Here is an 18,540-nt window from a genome sequence, read left to right as displayed (position 1 = left end):
GTTTTAATGAAATCTATCAGACATAAGTTCCTAAAACCTGGATATTTAAATACTTTAAACTGTTCCTAATGCTTAGTGTCTATCTAAACATTCTCCATCAGTGAAAAGATTTATGACCTATGAGGAGTTCACCACTTTTAAGTTTCAATTATTTTTACAAACAAAATATGCTTCCATTTGCCCAGGATCTTAGCTAAGAATAAGGCACTCTTAGGGCACCTGGGTGGCTTAGAGGGTTAAGTGTCTGCCCTTGGCTCAGGTCGTGATCCTGGGGTCCTGGGATGGAGTCTACTTCTCCCTCTCCCTCTCCCTCTGCTTCTCCCCCTTGCTTGTGCTCTCTCGCTCTCTCTGTCAAATAAAGAAATAAAATCTTAAAAAAAAAAAAAAGACTAAGCTACTCTTTGAAGCAATCAAGATTTTACCAGCAAACTTCTTATGATCCAGCCCTCACTACTTCCACATCCTAATTTCTCATTTACTTTTTTTAAGGTTTATTTATTTATTTGAGAGAGAGAGAGAGAGAGAGCGCGTGCACAAATGGAGGGTGAGGTGCAGAAGAAGAGAGAGAGTCTTCAAGGAGACTCCCTGCTGAGTGCAGACCCTGAGGCAGGACTCCATCCCAGGACCCTGAGCTCAGGACCTGAGCTGAAATTAGGTCACGTAACCAAAATAACTTTTCTTCTTTTTGTAAAGTAGGCTCCATGCCCCACGTGGAGCCTAATGTGGGGCTTGAACTCACGACCCTGAGATCAAGACCTGAGCTGAGGCCAAGGGTTGGACGCTTAACTGACTGAGCCACCCAGGCGCCCCATAAAAGAACTTTTCTTACTGAAAATTTAGGCATATACAAAAATAGAATCATGTAATTAGCTCTTATCTACCCATGATCACCCAGCTTCAACTATGACCAGTACATGGCTAATCTTGTGGCATCAATATCCCTTTCTCCTTCTTCCCTCTCCCTGCTGAATTACTTCAAAACCAGGAACGGATGTTATATGATTTCATCTGTAAATACTTCAGGGTATATCTCTAAAACAGAAGGATTAAAAATATATATTTATGTGTGTGTGTGTGTGTATGTGTAATACCATTACCACATCTAAAGAATTATTCTCTCCAAATATCCAGTCTTCAGTGTTTGTATTTCCTTGAGTATCTCATAGATGTTTTTAAAAATTGTGTTTGTTTGAATCAGGATCCAAGTAAGGTCCATATATTAAAACTGGTTGGTATGTTTCTCAAGTCTCTTGTAACTGATAGGCTCTCTCAGTTTCTCCCTGCTCCCTTTTATTTGTTGAAGAAATTGTCTTACTGTGTTTCCCAGTTTGGACTTTGATGATTATAATTCCCCTCCCCCAAGTGGGGTCATCTAACATGTCCTTTTTTCCCTAGTATTTTCTATGTAGTCGTGGTTAGATCTCGAGACCTCATCAAGTATATTTTATAGGTAATTTGTATGCTTCCATCATGAACCACATACTACCCGGCTGTCTTTCTTTTTGTGATGGTAACAACTACTGATGATCTTTGCTTAGACCCATTAGTTCACTGCAAAAATTGCAATATGCTAATATTCCAGTTCTGTCATTCTTTCTTGGTATGTTAAGTAGAATACTTCCATAAAGAGAACTACCCCTCATCTCCATTTGGTAACCTTGAGGTATGGTTCAGATAGGAAGGGCAGATATGTGTTTGTTTCTTTCTCTTTGTTGCCAGTTTTTACAATAATGAATTGGTTCCCTGGCATCCTCCAAAGTTGACCAAGAAGTTTCTTTTTTTCTTTAGTGTAATTATGAACTCAAGGACTTCAACATATCTGATGCGTTTCAATCTGCTGCAGTTATTACACTTACAGAAGCTCAAGTGGGAGCCTCTTCAAGTTGTCTCCTAATTACTCGAACCCTACATTAACCTCAGCATTTTTTAAAGTTTACTGGATTTCTGAAATAACAAGATGTTGCCAGGCTCATCTTGCATATTTTCAGCCCCAAATTTGCAATCAGTCATTTCTCTTAGGAGGTTTTGTTCCTTTTAGTGAGAAGTATTATTTATATACTATAGCCTGGGTGCTAATGGCATTCATCACTATTGGGATGGATGACCGTTATCTGTAGGCCTTTTCACTGGACACAGCTAGGAAATACATTTTTTTAAAAATAGATAAAAAACCATACTGGTATTTCCAATTGAAATCCATAACTATAGGGTTTTTACTTATTTTAGTACTACAATTCAGTTATTTACTTTATTTATTTATTTTTTTAAAGATTTTATTTATTTATTCGACAGAGATAGAGGCAGCCAGCGAGAGAGGGAACACAAGCAGGGGGAGTGGGAGAGGAAGAAGCAGGCTCATAGCGGAGGAGCCTGATGTGGGGCTCGATCCCAGAACGCCGGGATCACGCCCTGAGCCGAAGGCAGAAGCTTAACCGCTGTGCCACCCAGGCGCCCCTACTTTACTTTAATATTAATGTTCATACTTTCTCTCAAAGCCCAGTTCTTAATGATTCTAAATGCAATTAATCATTGTGTATACATTATGTAACAAATATTTTTAACTGAGTAAAAAATTTAAAGGCAAGCAAAAGAGATTCTGTTCATATCGAAATAGAGACCCAATGCTACATATTTCAAGATTACATGCCCACTTGAAAAATATTTAGAATAATGGCTGATTTATAAAATATAAAATCAACATTGAGCCTTTCCCCAAATCCATTGGTTCTCTTACCAGTTCTGCAAAATCTGCAGCCTCCAAGTCACTCAGTGCTGTGTCTAGTTCCATCTACGTGAAAAGAAAAAAAAGTAACACGAACCATTTAACTCCTATTAGTTATTGTTTAGTAATGGCCTCATAAAAGTGCTTAATAATTAGTTGAAGAATTGAGTAAGCATCTTTCTCCTTTATGATACTTAAGAAATGTCCCAAAATAGAACATGTTGCATTTAAGCTTTGGAATTACAGAAAAAAATTTATTTAACATATAGTTATTTTTCAATTAAATCTTGATTATTGCAAAATGAGCTTCACTCTGTATTCAATACAAAATAATTTATGAGGTTAAAAAAATTGCTTTCCAGTTTTGAGTCAGAAAATTTTTGAACCTATTAAAATTCTTAAGAAGAAAATAATCAATCTTAATGTACCCAATCTATTTTGAGGTTTTTTTCCTTCCCTCTATTTCCTGTGTATTTCTCAACAGATTCTTTGAAAATATCAACATTCTTCCCTGTGTCTTTCATGAAAACGTTCTATATAAAAGGACTCTTAATCTTTATTTATGGATTAAAACATGAAGGCAAGTGTTCCCCTGGAATCTGGCACAGTTTAGCTTCCCTACGGAGTTATTAGAAAAATCTTACTTAGGATTTAGCTTTCGTTTCTATGGAAATTGCCTGAACTCTTTCATGTATTTGTTCCTTCATGAAGCATTCAAAATTTTATAACAGAATAAATTTAATCTGTAGTTTAATCTGTAATGCATATATATAAATTGAAAACTATTGGCAATTAAAGCTTGTAGCATAGACGCGATTTGTGGAAAAGAACCCTTTTTTTTTCTTTTCCTTTTTCTTTTAAAGGTCAAGGCACTCTGCAGGACTGTTTCACAAACTGTGTCTTACTGAGATGACTAAAGCTTTGGAAACATTAGTCATGCCTTTCAATGCTTTTCACACAGTATGACTTATTACTCATTTGTAACCTACATTTTTCTGCATCTAGCAAATATTTCACGAACTCCTTTTGGGGGCTATGGTTTCTCTTGTGAAAAACTAAAGGACAAAAAGAAAATTACCCGCTTGTGAATTTTGATCTCACAAATGTTAATGTTTACAGGTTGCTATTCCCACTCCTGAACTCTATAGGCTAATGTACAAGTTTACTGTAATTGTTTCTTCACATTCCTTAAGACAACAGACAAAGTATCTCTTAAATTACTCCAGTGTACCTTAGGAAAAATGACATTTAAAAAAAAGAACAACTGACAAAAAAAAAGCAAGACACACCACATAAGTATGATTTCTGAAAAGTATTATAAGTTTGGAAAAGGCTTAAATGTTAAAGTAAGATGAGACAGCTAATTCCTATTTAGAAAGAAATATTTATCTTTCTAAGTTCACTGTACTGGATCTCCTACTTCATTAACCAATGGCTTCCTTTAACTCTTACCCACAATCCCGAAAATAACAGAAAGTCTACAAAAGAGAGAAGATAAAAAATTATAAGGCAACTGGTTCTGATTTTTATGTATGACACCCGAGAGTACCTTGATTTCCCGTGGAAGTGTGAGCCATCGAACTCCAGGGAGACTGTCTAAAAGCACCGCACTGGAAGCATCATACTGTTGTGTGCTCGGACTGGCACTGGAGTGTAGTTTAGCAGGCTGAAGTGCTCTTTGAAAGAACAAGTTGAAAAAATGATCCAGACGGGGAACATTCTCAACCTGGCAAAAGGCACTGAAGAAACAAGAGCTGTAAGTCAGAACAATACGTGAAAATGGTGGTTATCTTTTGTATGCTCCTAAGGACACTAGATCTTTCCCAACTACATAGGCTCTCTTCCTTCCTCCTCTCTCTTACAAAGAATTACTGCTATAATATTACTGATGGAATGTGTTAAGAAATTCATCCTGTCAATATTTTTTTACCCAAAAACCTACTTTCAAATGTACTGAGTAGATGGTATTATGGAAGAACCACAGGGCTAACACAAATGGTAGGTATATCTATGACAGAATGGGCTGAAGTAACCTTCTTGTGCTTTTACCTTATCTCTTAACCATTTAAACTCCCAATATATTTCAGGCACTATAGAATAATAAAGAGATTTTGAGTTTTATAATAGAACATATCTGGCTTTATATCTTATCACTGCTTTTACTAGGTAGATATCTCAGGAAGATCATCTAACCTTTCTCTGAACTTTTGTTTCCATCTCTAAAAACGGGGATAATACAACCTGACTCACATATGAAGTACCTAGTACATAATAAGTACTTATTATGCTTATTACTTACTGAACACAGAAAGCACATAATTAGCCTAAGTAATTTCCCCCTCTTCACTAATGAAGGCAACACTATTAACGAACTCAGAGAGAGAGAGAGAGGAAGGAGAGACAGACTAAACATTTGGTTTTAGCCATGTAAGAATAATAGAGCATTGCCTGCAACCATTCATGATAACTAGTAATATATACACCATTAATACATCAGAATAGTATTCATGGATTGGATTCATTCAAAAAATAGCTTGAGTGCCACCTATGTTCTAGGCACTATTCTCACTGTTGGAGGTACAGTAGTAAAAATATCAAGACAAAAGACAAGGTCTTTACTTCCATGGAGTTCACATTCTAATGGAGAAAGACAGCAAATGAACAAACAGTAAAAACATGAACTCGTACAAAGGGCCATACAGAGAATAGGATCATGTGAATGGGTGATATGACTGGTTGGCTGATTTAGATCAAAAATTGGCGAAGAGTTTTTGAGAATGGGCATTTAAACTCAGATCCCAATGTCAAGAAGATCAAGTAAGAGGAAAAAGCACAAAAGCCCTACGGTGGGAACAAGTGGCCAGGATACCTGCAGAACAGCACAGAGGGGTGGCTGTGGTTTGAGATCTGAAATCAGAAAGGTATGTCGGAGCCAGATTATAATGTAAAAATATCACTTTAATTGCATTTGGAAATTTATTAAAGTGTCAAGAACGGAGGCAAGGAAACCAGTTAGACTGTTTTAGTAGTGAGAGATGCTGGTGGCTGGGCAGGGTAACTGTAAAGATGGAGAGAAATGAGTGGATTTGAGATATGTTTTAGAGACAGACTTTAGAATTTGCTAATAGTCTGGCTGGGAATAGTGAAGGAAACATATCTTTGATCAGAACACTAAACTTTGTCAATATTTCTATGCTTCACAGGGAACTAACCAGCTTACAACTTTAAAAAAATTAGTCTTCTTAGTCTTATCATAATTTTTCACAATGTGCCTTCAATATCTTCCATAATTAGAAAAAACTGCTATAAAATGACTACTAATAACATCTCGGATCCCTACTGCTTCTTGGTCTTAAGAACTCAATGGATCTTCACATTTACTCTCCTAGTTTGCCTTTCAAATTCTCACTAGAACAAGAAGAAACTAAAATTTGCTGCCAATTTGGCAGTACTTCCAAGTAAATGGAAGCTAAATTTCAGAATAAAATTCACAGAAATTAAGAGTCCCTCTGTCCCTAACCTAGTCCATTGCAATTTACAGAACAACCTCAATTGACTGTCTTCAATTGCAGGTATTTAATCTTTAATTATCTCTGGTTTTATGAAAACAGAAAGCTTTAATTAAGGTAAAACAGCAAGGTTTGCTTACACAGTGTAAATTTAAGAAGATAGTTTACAACCATATCCTTATTCTTCATTGGTTAAACACTTCCTTATTTAACAGAAGGTAAAAGCACTGTTTGTGGCTGCCTGGACTTTTGTAGTTCACACGTTTGGAAAATGCTAATTAATAATTGGGTTTGAGAGGGATATGTCTCCTCAGAGGCTCTTGGAGAATTCTACAGACTAGACAATCCCGATGGCACAGTCACTGAAAATTCTTTCGAGGCTGCTTTGAGAACAGCGATAACGAAGATCCACGATAGATAAACAGAGCTGACACCACTATGGTTTGGAAAAATGTATAAACGTTTTTGGATTTTTATACTGATATACTTTTAAGGCTTTGAAAGCAAAGGTATCATTTTAGCTCTCTGAAGTACTGGGACTTAGAAAAATCCCACAAACAGAAAAATCTATTTTTCATCTGTAATTTTATGGGTTCAAGTGTTGAAGTTACCTCAAATTGCCTCCTTCAGATCAAGAAAGATTCATCATATTTTACTGTAAGGTTAAAAAAGCAAGAAGCAGGAAAATATGCATAATATGCACCCACATATATTAAAAAAAGGAGTATGTAGACTGTATTCATGCTGCATAGAAAATATATAAAATGATACCCATGAAACTAGTCAATACCTTTTTTACTGTGTCATTTATTTATTTTGATAGTGCATTTTTTTTAACTAAAATTTTTTAAGTAAGAAGAATCACATTTTAGGATATTAAATTTGACAGTCCCCTTAAAAAAATCAGAGAAAAACACAAACAACTTATTTAAAATCTTCTTACTCTCTTCCGTATCTGTTTGAAATGCTCTTACATTTGCTTCTACAGAAATATATCAAATCAGAATATAATTGTGGTTGCATCACTATTTTACATTATTTCACTAAACTAACATGAGACCAAAAAAGAAAATGCAATGGATCAAGTGAAAAGCTGCCTAGAACTGTAAAGTAAAGCCAGTAATAAAGGATGACAAGTTAGACGAAGAAGAAAAAAGCCCAAATAACTAACTTGCCAACCAAGGAAAAGGATAAAGTACAAAAGGGATTTAGAATCATATACTTAAAACCTAAGATTCATTTGTACGAGCACTGATATCAATAATGAGCATTCGTTATTTTTAATATTATTTTTAATTAACTTTAAATTCCAGTATAGTTCGCATACAGTGTTATGTTAGTTTCAGGTGTACAATATGTAGTGACTCAACACTTCCACACATCACCCGGGGCTCATCACATCAAGTGCACTCCTTGATCCCCGTCACCTATTCCCCCATCCCCTCACCTACCTCCCCTTTGGTAACCATCAATTCACTCTCTGTGACGAAAAGTTTTTTTTAAACAAACAAACAAACAACTTGAGATTCAATTCACAGAGGTACTTACCTATCTAAAGAACCATACATAAATTTTAAGGTTTGGGCAACATCTTCTATCATATTCCTTAGCTGAGGAAGAGGAACTCTAAAAAAAAAAGCAACAACGCATTTATAACATAACTAAGTGACACATATCTAAAAGAAGCAGAACATCTTTATATTTTATACGTAACGAATGTGAAAAGTCTGTGTGTCAGCTGCTAGCATGGCTGGGTAAAATGGTTGCTCGCTGCATTAGCAACTGAGACTCTGATGTCTAGATCTAGAGTTCTAGCATGGGTCTAGCAGGGACTTTTGGATCACCACATATACAGAAATTATGTCAGCCTCTTTAGGGTTTAGTTTCCTCATGTGCAAAGTGGGGCAATAATCACCAAGCCCTTCCCAGGTTCATTTTGAGGATTACATAAAATCAATGCATATAAAGTAGAACAGTAGTACTGGTCCCATAGGAAAAAAAGTCCTAAATTCTTGACACTTTTCAGTATTACCCCGATCTCAAGTGAACCTCCAACTCCTGTGACAAAAGATACCCCTAAAGCCTGATAAAAATTCTACAAAGGAGGTCTTATTATTCCTATTACACGATAGGTAACCTGAGGCCCAAGAAATTAAACAACTTGTGCAAAGACACAAAGGGAGTAGAACCTGCCTGTGGGCATCCACCTTCTCAGCTCTGAAGTTATTCTATTAGTTCACAAGGACTTCCTGTTTGGGTTCCCACTATTCACTGCAGCCATCACAGGAAGATGATCTCCCCCACCCCCACCCCGGAAAACACATGTTCCTGCATTATACACCCCACCCAATTCTCTGTGGGGTAGCACTTTTCTCATTTTGCTTATAAAAGGCATAGTGACAAACAGGGAGATGCACAGGTTGTGGCATTAAGACAAATGAGAGAAAAATCTCAGGGCTGCCACTTCAATTACAAACCACATGCACAGCACTGGAGGCACAAAGACCTATTAGTTGGCAATGAGGGGGTGCTTGTGCACGATCTCTCAATACTCTATTTCACAGTTTGAACAAATTAGAATAATAATTCCTATCTTTCACGGTTATGTGAAACAAGATGGAATGAGGAAAAGAATCTGGTACAGAGTGGAATAAAGGGGATCTTCAAATCCATTCCAATTTATCAAGCCATGTTCTCCAGGATAGGAATGACTAACATTTAGGGACACCCTCTATGCCCACCACCCAGTAATAAAGATTGGGAAATTGGCTAGAGCATCCCCTGTATAGCATAACCTGGATCCAGAGCTCAGCTGTGACAACCTGTTTTTGGCTTCAGGGTAAAACTCCTCCTGGAAACTGTCTCTATCTGCATACTTAATTTGGCTCGTAGCATGCGAATGTGGCGGAGCGGTCTCTGCTCAGTTCCTTAGCTGGGCCTTCCTTTCCCTAGTCTGTCTATACCACGTTTAGCATACCACTGCATTATCTGTTTTATTTCTTCCACCTTTTGGGCTACTATAAAAGTTGAAAGACAAATGTTTTACCCTGCCATTACATCCTAAAGTAACTTATAATGGGTTTTCTCCAATTCTTGTAAACCCATATTTTCAAAACAACTCAATTTTTATAATCCAACCCACTGGCATAAGGCAGTACCCTAGCAGGGTTCATCAGAGTCTCTTTTTAGACAGAAAAATACAAATTAGCTAGTTAAACAGAGATATCATGTAGTATACGTCACAGCACCATTATCCCTCACGTTAAACATTCTGAACCATAGAGGAAACACAGCAGACAAATGAAAATGAAAACACAATGGTCCAAAATCTTGGGGATGCAGCAAAAGCTGTTCTAAAAGGGAAGTTTATAGCAATACAGGCCTACCTCAATAAATTAAAAAGAGTATCAAATAAACAATCTAACCTTACCCTAAAGGAGCTAGAAAAAGAACAAAGCCCAAAGGCAATAGAAGGAAAAAAATAATAAAGATGAGAACAGAAACAAATAAAATTAAAAAAAATTTTGAACCACACATTCATGGTAGATCATCTCTCTTTCTGTCCAAAATTAGACACCTTTAAAACACAATTGTTTTGACATTTTTCACTGCAGCCTCCTTTGGAGTTCCTGTTAGTGGTATACAAATATGTCCACAAATTGTTCAGTACTCTCCCCCTCAAGAGGTACAGCTTAATTTCCCTACCCCTGAGTGTGGGCTGGGCTTAGTTAACTCACTTGTAACAAACAGTATATGGTGGAAATGTGTGCATTATTTCTAAGACTAAGTCAGCTTTCCCTCTTTCTCTGTTTTGAAGAAATCTATTTTTCTACTACTTGCTTTGGGGGAAGTTGGCCGACATGTTGTGAAGACACTCAAGCAGCTCTATGGAGAGATCCATGTGGCAAGGAATTAAGGCCTCCTGACAATGGCCATGTGTGTAAGTCACCTTGGAAGCAGATGCTCTGGCTCCAGTTAAGCCTTCAGATAACTGTATTCCTGGCCAACATTTTGACTGCAATGTTAAGACAGATCCTGAGCCAGGATCACCCAGCGAAGTTGCTCATGAATTCCTGACACACAAAAACACCTATGAGATAATAAATGTCTACTGTTTGAAGTCCCTAAGTTTTGGCGTAATTTGTTATCCAAGAATAGACAACTAATACACTGCTATATAATGAAAGAAATTTGGTTAACAAAATTAGCAATAGAAAATAGTCATATTTGTGTTCAGATTGGCTGTATAATGCATTTTATAATACTTTTTTCTTCCTTGGGAAGCTTAAAGCAACACCAAAAGAAAAGTTGTCTAAACAGGTATTCTCTAAAGTTGTGTCATTCACATACTCTAGTATTTATTTGGATATTTGATTATTATTTGGTAGACAATGTATGATTCTATGGACCAAAAGGTTAAAATTAAAATGCATTTATAGGTTAACAGAAGTTGCCCAATTTTTTTTAAAGCAGGGAAGAGTCTAAATGACAAGTTTTAAAAAATCATTGAACAGGGACATAAGACTAGTGTAACATTAGCTAAATCCCTCTCCTTGGGGCTGTTCTCCATATTCCTATCCCATTTCCCCACCGCTTTTAATGTCTAATGACATTAGGGAAGCAATGTAGTAGAAAGAATTCAGAAAGACTCTCCTTCAATTTGCAATTCTGCTTCTTGCCAATTATGTGACCTTTGGCAAGTTATTTAATCTTCTCTTAGTTTTACTTTCCTCATTTATAAAATGGCTCCAGAGATCATGAAGTACATCTGGAGCTGATTTTGAAGATTAAATGAGATTAATGAATGTAAAGTACCTAATGCAGTCCCTGGGTTCACAGTCTGCTCATTATAAATGTCAACCCCGCTCTTACCTCCAACCATAAAAATAAGATATATTTCAAAATACTTATGAAAAGTTGAGAAGGAGAAAATGATATTATAAGACATATCATTGGAGAAGTCACTTTAAAGTTAAATATTCATTACAGCTGACCCTTGAACAATGCAGGGGCCAGGGGTCCCAATACCCCAGGCAGTCTGAAATCCAAGTATAACTTTTTAACTCCCCAAAACTTAAATACTAATATAGCCTACTGTTGACTGAAAGCCTTACTGATAACATAAACAGTTGCTTGACATATATTTTGTATGTTATGTGTATTATATACTATATTCTTATGATACAGTAAGTTAGAGGAAAGAAAATGTTAAGAAAATCATAAGAAGAGAAATCGATACCATAAGTATGTATCATCTGTTTACAAGATGAATCCTCTATTTGTTAGTACCTATGTCAACACTGTCTTATACAATACAAAACACTATGGATGTTACACGTGTTACTAACACTAAACATTCAAAATGAAAAGATAATGTTAAAAAGAAATTCATATTTATTTACAGACAATTCATGCATTGATAATGAAGAAGCAGCAATATGATGGCTTTTGGTAGCCGAGTGTAACTGGCAGTATTGCTTCATGGTAGCCTAACTCATACACTAGAGAATGAATCATTGCAACATTTTTAGGGCATGCCATATTATATTGATAATACAGTACTGGAAACACAGCTACTTTTTTTAAAAAATCACTTACCTGTGATGGCAGACTGATATGCAGTTTTCCCTCATTATAAGAAGGAGAGGCATATTGCATGATAATATAATTTTTTGAAAGTAAAGTTATAAACAGAAAACTAACACATTATCAGTTTTATATTAAATATCAATCGCCTTATGTCTAGGTAAGGATAGACTATCTCCTTCCACAAGAGTCTTGCACATGGTGTTCTACACAATCAATACTTAAGATGATGTTGATGATGACGATGACACGGTTCTTGCTGTACAATTACCAGATTTTCACATGAAGACACACATACACACAAGACATAAGTTTATTAGTGATATGGCACGATGATTATTTACTATTCATTAAGTGGAAGTGGGTCATCATAAAGATCTTCATCCCCATCATCTTCGTGTTGACTAGGCTGAGGACGAGCAGGGGTTGGTCTTGCTGTTTCAGGGGTGGCAGAGGCAGAAGATGTGGAGGTGGAAAGAGAAGGAAGAGAGGCGGGCACACTTGGTGTAACTTTACAGAAATATATGGTAATTTCTCTGCTTTTTCGTTTCTCTAAAAACATTCTTATATGGTATCAAACCTTCTTCCACCGTTTGTTTTATTATCAGTGCCCATATCATAGAAGGGTCCACGTCGTAAAAGTCAAAAGCAGTCCTGAATAATCAGGACCCTTCTTCCAGATTATCTAGTATCAATTTGTTTTCTGGTACTGCTTCTTCCTTATCATTTAGCACCGGTTCATCTTCCGTTCATCCCTCTGGTGTGGTATCTATTTAGCTCTTGAATTTCTCCAAGATCTCTATCTTGAAACCCTTCACTTCCCCTGCCCTGCCACCTTTCCGCCATATCCATGATTTGGCATGATTTCCTTGATTGGCTCTTTCACGATTTCTTTGATCGGCTCTGTCATAAATCCTGTGAAGTCATGCACAACATCTGGACACCATTTTCTCCAGCAGGAATTTATTGTTTCAGGCTTGATGGCTTTCATGGCCTTTTCTATAACAACAATGGCATCTTTAGTGGTGTAATCCTTCCAGACTTTCATGAGGTTCTATCGGGGTTCTCTTCTATAGTGTTGATAATCTTTCCATAGAGTACCATGTATAATGAGCCTTAGAGGCTGAATTAGAGATGCTGTGTTTGGGGGCAAGTAGATTGCCATCTTTGGTGTTGAACTCATGGGGTTCTGGGTGGCCAGGTGCATTGTCCAGTATCAAAAGAATTTTCAAAGGGACAAAGCATCAATGGAACCAATCCAGAAAAAGGGTTTTCAATGTCCAAGCCTTCTTGTTGTACAATCAAAAGACTGACAGCTGGTATTTATCTTTTTCCTTCAAGGTTTGGGGTTTATGAGCTTTATAGATAAGGGCAGTCCTGATCAAAAACCCAAATGCGTTGGCACAAAACAGTAGAGTTAGCCTATTCCTTCCTGCCTTAAAACCTGGTGCTCACTTTTCTTCTTTACTAATGTCCTATGCAACATTTTCCCCCCCAGAATAGGGCACTTTTGTCTGTATTAAAAACCTTGAGGCAAATATTCTTTCTCCTCACTGATTTTCTTAACGGCATCTGGGAACTCATCTGCTGTCTCTTAGCTGAATCTGCTTCTCCTGTTATCTTGACATTTTTTAAGCTAAACCTCCTTGTAAAATTGTCAAGCCATCCTTTGCTGGCATTAAATTCTCCCGCTTTAGATCCTTCACCTTCTTTTTGCCTTAAGTTGTCATATAATGACTGCTTTTTCTCAAATCATATTAGAGTCTATGGGTATGCCTTTCTTACAGCAATCCTACACCTACCTAAAAGCTGGATTTCCAATACATGATAAAAGGATATTTCACGAAAAGTGCAGTGTTTTTGCACCTGCTGGCAGAACTGCAGTGACAACCTCATGAATTTCCTTTTCTTTTTTACAATGGCCTGTATGCTGGATTTATTTATCTTGAAATGGCGGGCAACCGCAGTTGCAGACTTCAATCTATAGTACATATCAAGCAATTCAATTTTTTCTTGTAATGTCATAACTTTTCTCTGCTTTTTGGGAACACTTCCAGCATTACCAGTGCCACTTCATATGGGTCTCCTGGTGTTATTCAAGGTTTACAGTGTTGCACTAAACACGATGAAAAATATGCAAGAACTGTAAGAAATCACTTTTTACTGCAATATACATTTTACTGGAAAGACAAACTGCTCACACAGAGATGATTAATGTCACAGGGAGTTTTAAGCAGATAATCATAACATTTGAGCTCACTGCAATGGCAATAGGAGGTGGCTATGAATTAGTACAATAGTACAGTATGCACTATAGTTAATTTTATGCAGTTATTTTAAAACTGCATCTTTACATTTGTTTACATCTCTCTCAACTATGAATTGCTCCATCCAAGTGTTTGTACGAGTTTTAATAAATTTTAACTCTTAATAAGACTTGTGTATATTTTATGGTAGTAATGATAAACCAGACTAGTATCTACATATATTTTATACATTCATGATATACCAAACTTTTTCTCATTTTTTCAATATTTCTAGGCTACACAGTTCATCTGCAAGTTTTTCATATTGTCAAAAATCTCCAAAAAATTTTCCAACATATTTATTGAAAAAAACCCACATTTATGTGGATCAATGCAATTCGAATCCATGTTGTTCAAGGGTCAACTGTATTTTGTCAAAGGTGCTCAACATCAGGGCCAAACACCTTTCTGCTTGACTTTAATTCTCTAAAATTTCCAACAGTAAAAAAACTGTGAACACAATCCAAACCATGAGCTTGTTAAAAGTTTGAGCAGAGAAGGTCAGCTCTCAGACATCTCTGTATTGGCCACATTTCAGAAGGAAGTATATTGAAAATCTTGCCCTTAACTAATTGTTCCCAGCACATTTCTGTTTTAGTTTCTCTAATTAATTAATTATTTATTTTGAGAGAGAGAGAGAGTCAGGGGAAAGGCTCAGCGCAGAGCCCAATGCAGGGATCAATTCCAGGGCCCTGAGATCATGACCTGAGCGAAATCAAGAGTTGGACGCTTAACCAACTGAGCCACCCAGGTGCCCCTTTTCTGTATTATTTTTTTTTTAAGATTTTATTTATTTATTTGACAGACAGAGAGAGACACTGAGAAAGGGAACACAAGCAGGGGGAGTGGGAGAAGGAGAAGCAGAAGCAGGCTTCCCGCTGAGCAGGGAGCCCGACGCAGGGCTCGAACCCAGGACAATGGGATCATGACTGAGCCAAGGGCAGACGGTTAACAACTGAGCCACCCAGGCGCCCCCCCTTTTCTGTATTTTTAATACCAAATTAACACGGTAACTATTACACCAGTGCAACAGATCTTTAAACTGTAAAACTGTTTGAAGGAGCTTGCTTTTGACAAAAATGTCATAATTTTTAATGAAACAGACTTTGTTAGCAGTATTTTAGAAATGATTTTAAGGTAAAAAAAAGATCTCAACTTACTCTTCAGCAGGCAGGCCAATTAGTAACAACTTATCAGATTCTTTCCAATAAGCCACATGGATTTGTTTTCCATTTAAAAGAAGGGATGAGCTAAGAAAAAGTAGAGTGAAAATAAAGTTAGAATATCTTTAAATGTCATAAAATTATAAACAGTCACTCATAAAAGATTACACATGGTATGATTTAAGAACTGCATGCTTAATAAGCAAATTTCTTGGCATATAACTTATTGCCACACAGAAAGGGCAAGTAATTATATAACAACAAAAATATATTCTGAAATATTTTTTCAAAACCTACAAAAAGCTCTAGGTCAAACAAAAGTAGACCTATTACAGCAAAAAGTATTGAAATTCTTTCACTAACGTTAAATGACTACATGCTTATTTTTTTCAAAAGAAAGCTTCCATTAGTATGCTAATTTAACAATCTTTTTCTCACTGCCTATTTATGAACATGATTTATTAAGAGAAATTACAAAAAAGGAAGACATGGTCCCAGCTCACAAGATAATAATTCAATATAGGACATAGGTACATAAGCAAGTAACCAAAATCTAAGTCAGATTTAAACATGTTCTCAAGGAAACGTTTAGAATAATGTATATATTCACTGTGGTGATGGTTTCAGGGTCTATACATCTCTGTTGAAACTGATCAGATTGTATATTTTACATATATGCAGTTACTATACTTTAATCAACTTGGAAAACAAATTAAGTGTCATCTAAAAAGAGATATAACAATGAACTATGAAAACACAGAGAGCATAATGAGTCTATCCTGTAGTGTGGGTAAGTTGTGGGAAGAAAATAAAATGAATATATATATTCAGTGGTTTTTTCCTTTAAACCAGAATACAGATATCAGTCTTTAACTGTTGAGTCCTTAGGATTTAATGTACCTTCTATACTGTAATAGATAAGTGTGTGGGATTTTAAACATGAATTGCTAAACAGATTTTTTTCAAAAAGAGTATTACTTTTGCCTTAATAAAGTTTAAAAATACATATGCTTTTTGACAAATATTAGATTCTTTTTATAGTCATACATTAATATCACTATAGTTTTAAAACAGTGTATACAGGACACACGTACTGCTAAGGAATATCTAAAATAATAATACCTTTCATATTTATTGTTTCACAAAAAAGTTTTTCTACCTACATTTACTGTTTTCCACATGTTTAACCCATATCTTATCATTAATAACAAGATCTAAATATCAAGTAAAATAATATCTATTCTTTAAAAAGAAAAAGATCAAATCCATATGGAGAAACTTAAAACAAATTTTCTTTCCAATAAGATTAAAAGGGAGGCCTGCACCTTGAAAACATTATGCTAAGAAGCATCACAAATAACCACATATTATGATTTCATTCACATGAAATGCCCAGTACAGGTGTTTGGTTTTTTTGGGGGGGGGATGTGATGAAAATCTTCCAAAATTGACTCTGGTGATGGTTGCACATATGTGCAAATATACGCTCACTGAACTGCACACTTTAAATGGGCAAACTGTATGATAAACTATATATCAATAAAGCTCTTTAAAAAAAATAAAGGAGGGGGCGCCTGGGTGGCACAGTGGTTAAGCGTCTGCCTTCGGCTCAGGGCGTGATCCCGGCATTATGGGATCGAGCCCCACATCAGGCTCCTCCGCTATGAGCCTGCTTCTTCCTCTCCCACTCCCCCTGCTTGTGTTCCCTCTCTTGCTGGCTGTCTCTATCTCTGTTAAATAAATAAATAAAATCTTTTAAAAAAATAAATAAATAAATAAAGGAGGCCCACAACATGCTTTTTCCCCCACATCATTTAAATTATTTCCTTTAATGCTTAATATGTATTATTTGTTATTGTTATTATTGTTATTTTTATTATAATCAAATGCACACTATTTGCTAGACATGATATTTTTAAAACTTTCTAACATCCTCTTCGGGCATTACCATCACTGTTTTTTAAAAATTGTTGTTAAGTTTTTACTTAAATTTCAGTTATTTAACATACAGTATAATATTAGTGTCAGGTGTACAATAGAGTGATTCAATACTTCCATACAACCCAGTGCTCATCACAAGTGTACTCCTTGATCCCCCATCACCTATTTAGCTCATGCCCCTAACCACCTTCCCCCTGGTAACCAGCAGTTTGTTCTCTATAGTTAAGAATCTGTTTCTTCATGGACGGCACTGGAGGAGATAATGCTAAATGAAATAAATCAAGCAGAGAAAGACAATTATCATATGATTTCTCTCATCTATGGAACATAAGAACTAGGAAGATTGGTAGGGGAAGAAAGGGATAAAGAAAGGGGGGGTAATCAGAAGGGGGAATGAAACATGAGAGACTATGGACTATGAGAAACAAACTGAGGGCCTCAGAGGGGAGGGGGTGGGGGAATGGGATAGACTGGTGATGGGTAGTAAGGAGGGCACATATTGCATGGTGCACTGGGTGTTATATGCAACTAATGAATCATCGAACTTTACGTCGGAAACCGGGGATGTACTGTATGGTGACTAACATAATATAATAAAAAAACATTAAAATTAAATAAAAAAAGAATCTGTTTCTTTGTTTGCCTCCCTCTATCTTCCCTTTGCTCGCTTGCTTTGTTTCTTAAATTTCACATGTGAGTGAAATCACCTAGTGTTTGGCTTTCTCTGATTTATTTTGCTTAGCATAGTACTCTCTAGCTCCATCCATGTCATTGCAAAGATAAAGACTTCACTAAAAAAAGAGACATACAGGCCATTATCCCTGATGAACATAGACGCAAACATTTTCAATAAACTACTAGCAAATCAAATCCAACAATACATTAAAAAAATCATTCACCACGATTAAGAGGGATTTATTCCTGGGTTGCAAGGGTGGTTCAATATTTGCAAATCAATCAACGTGATGCATCACATTAAGAAAAGAAAGGATAAGAGCCATATTTCAATAGAAGCAGAGAATGAATTTGACAAAGTTTAACATTCACTCATGACAAAAATCCTCAACAAAGTAGGTTTATTTTATTTATTTATTTTTAAAGACTTTATTTATTTATTTGAAGGGGGGGGATCACATCACGAATAGGGGGTAAGGGTAGAGGGAGAAGCACACTCTGTGCTGAGCAGGGAGCTTGATGCAGGATTCGATCCCAGGATCTTGGGATCATGACCTGAGCCAAAGGCAGACGCTTACCTGACTGAGCCACCCAGGCACCCAACAAAGTAGGTTTAGAGGGAACATACCTCAACATAA

General features: G+C 36.3%; 1 protein-coding gene across 1 annotated transcript in view; it reads right to left on the bottom strand.

Moving 5' to 3' along the window:
- The window catches only part of INTU (inturned planar cell polarity protein), a 74,920-nt gene that overhangs the window by 19,140 nt on the left and 37,240 nt on the right, over positions 1-18,540 (bottom strand). The window contains exons 6-9 of the mRNA XM_026499301.4: positions 15,284-15,373; positions 7,780-7,857; positions 4,272-4,461; positions 2,735-2,788 (exon numbers count right to left, since the gene is read on the bottom strand). Of these exons, the coding sequence (XP_026355086.2) occupies positions 2,735-2,788; positions 4,272-4,461; positions 7,780-7,857; positions 15,284-15,373 (412 nt within the window). The remainder of the gene's footprint in view (positions 1-2,734; positions 2,789-4,271; positions 4,462-7,779; positions 7,858-15,283; positions 15,374-18,540) is intronic.

The sequence above is a fragment of the Ursus arctos genome, unplaced genomic scaffold (genome assembly GCF_023065955.2).
Source record: "Ursus arctos isolate Adak ecotype North America unplaced genomic scaffold, UrsArc2.0 scaffold_11, whole genome shotgun sequence".
NCBI lineage: Eukaryota > Metazoa > Chordata > Mammalia > Carnivora > Ursidae > Ursus > Ursus arctos.
Note: the sequence above shows the minus strand (reverse complement) of the source record. Positions and strands in the feature narration are given on the sequence as shown.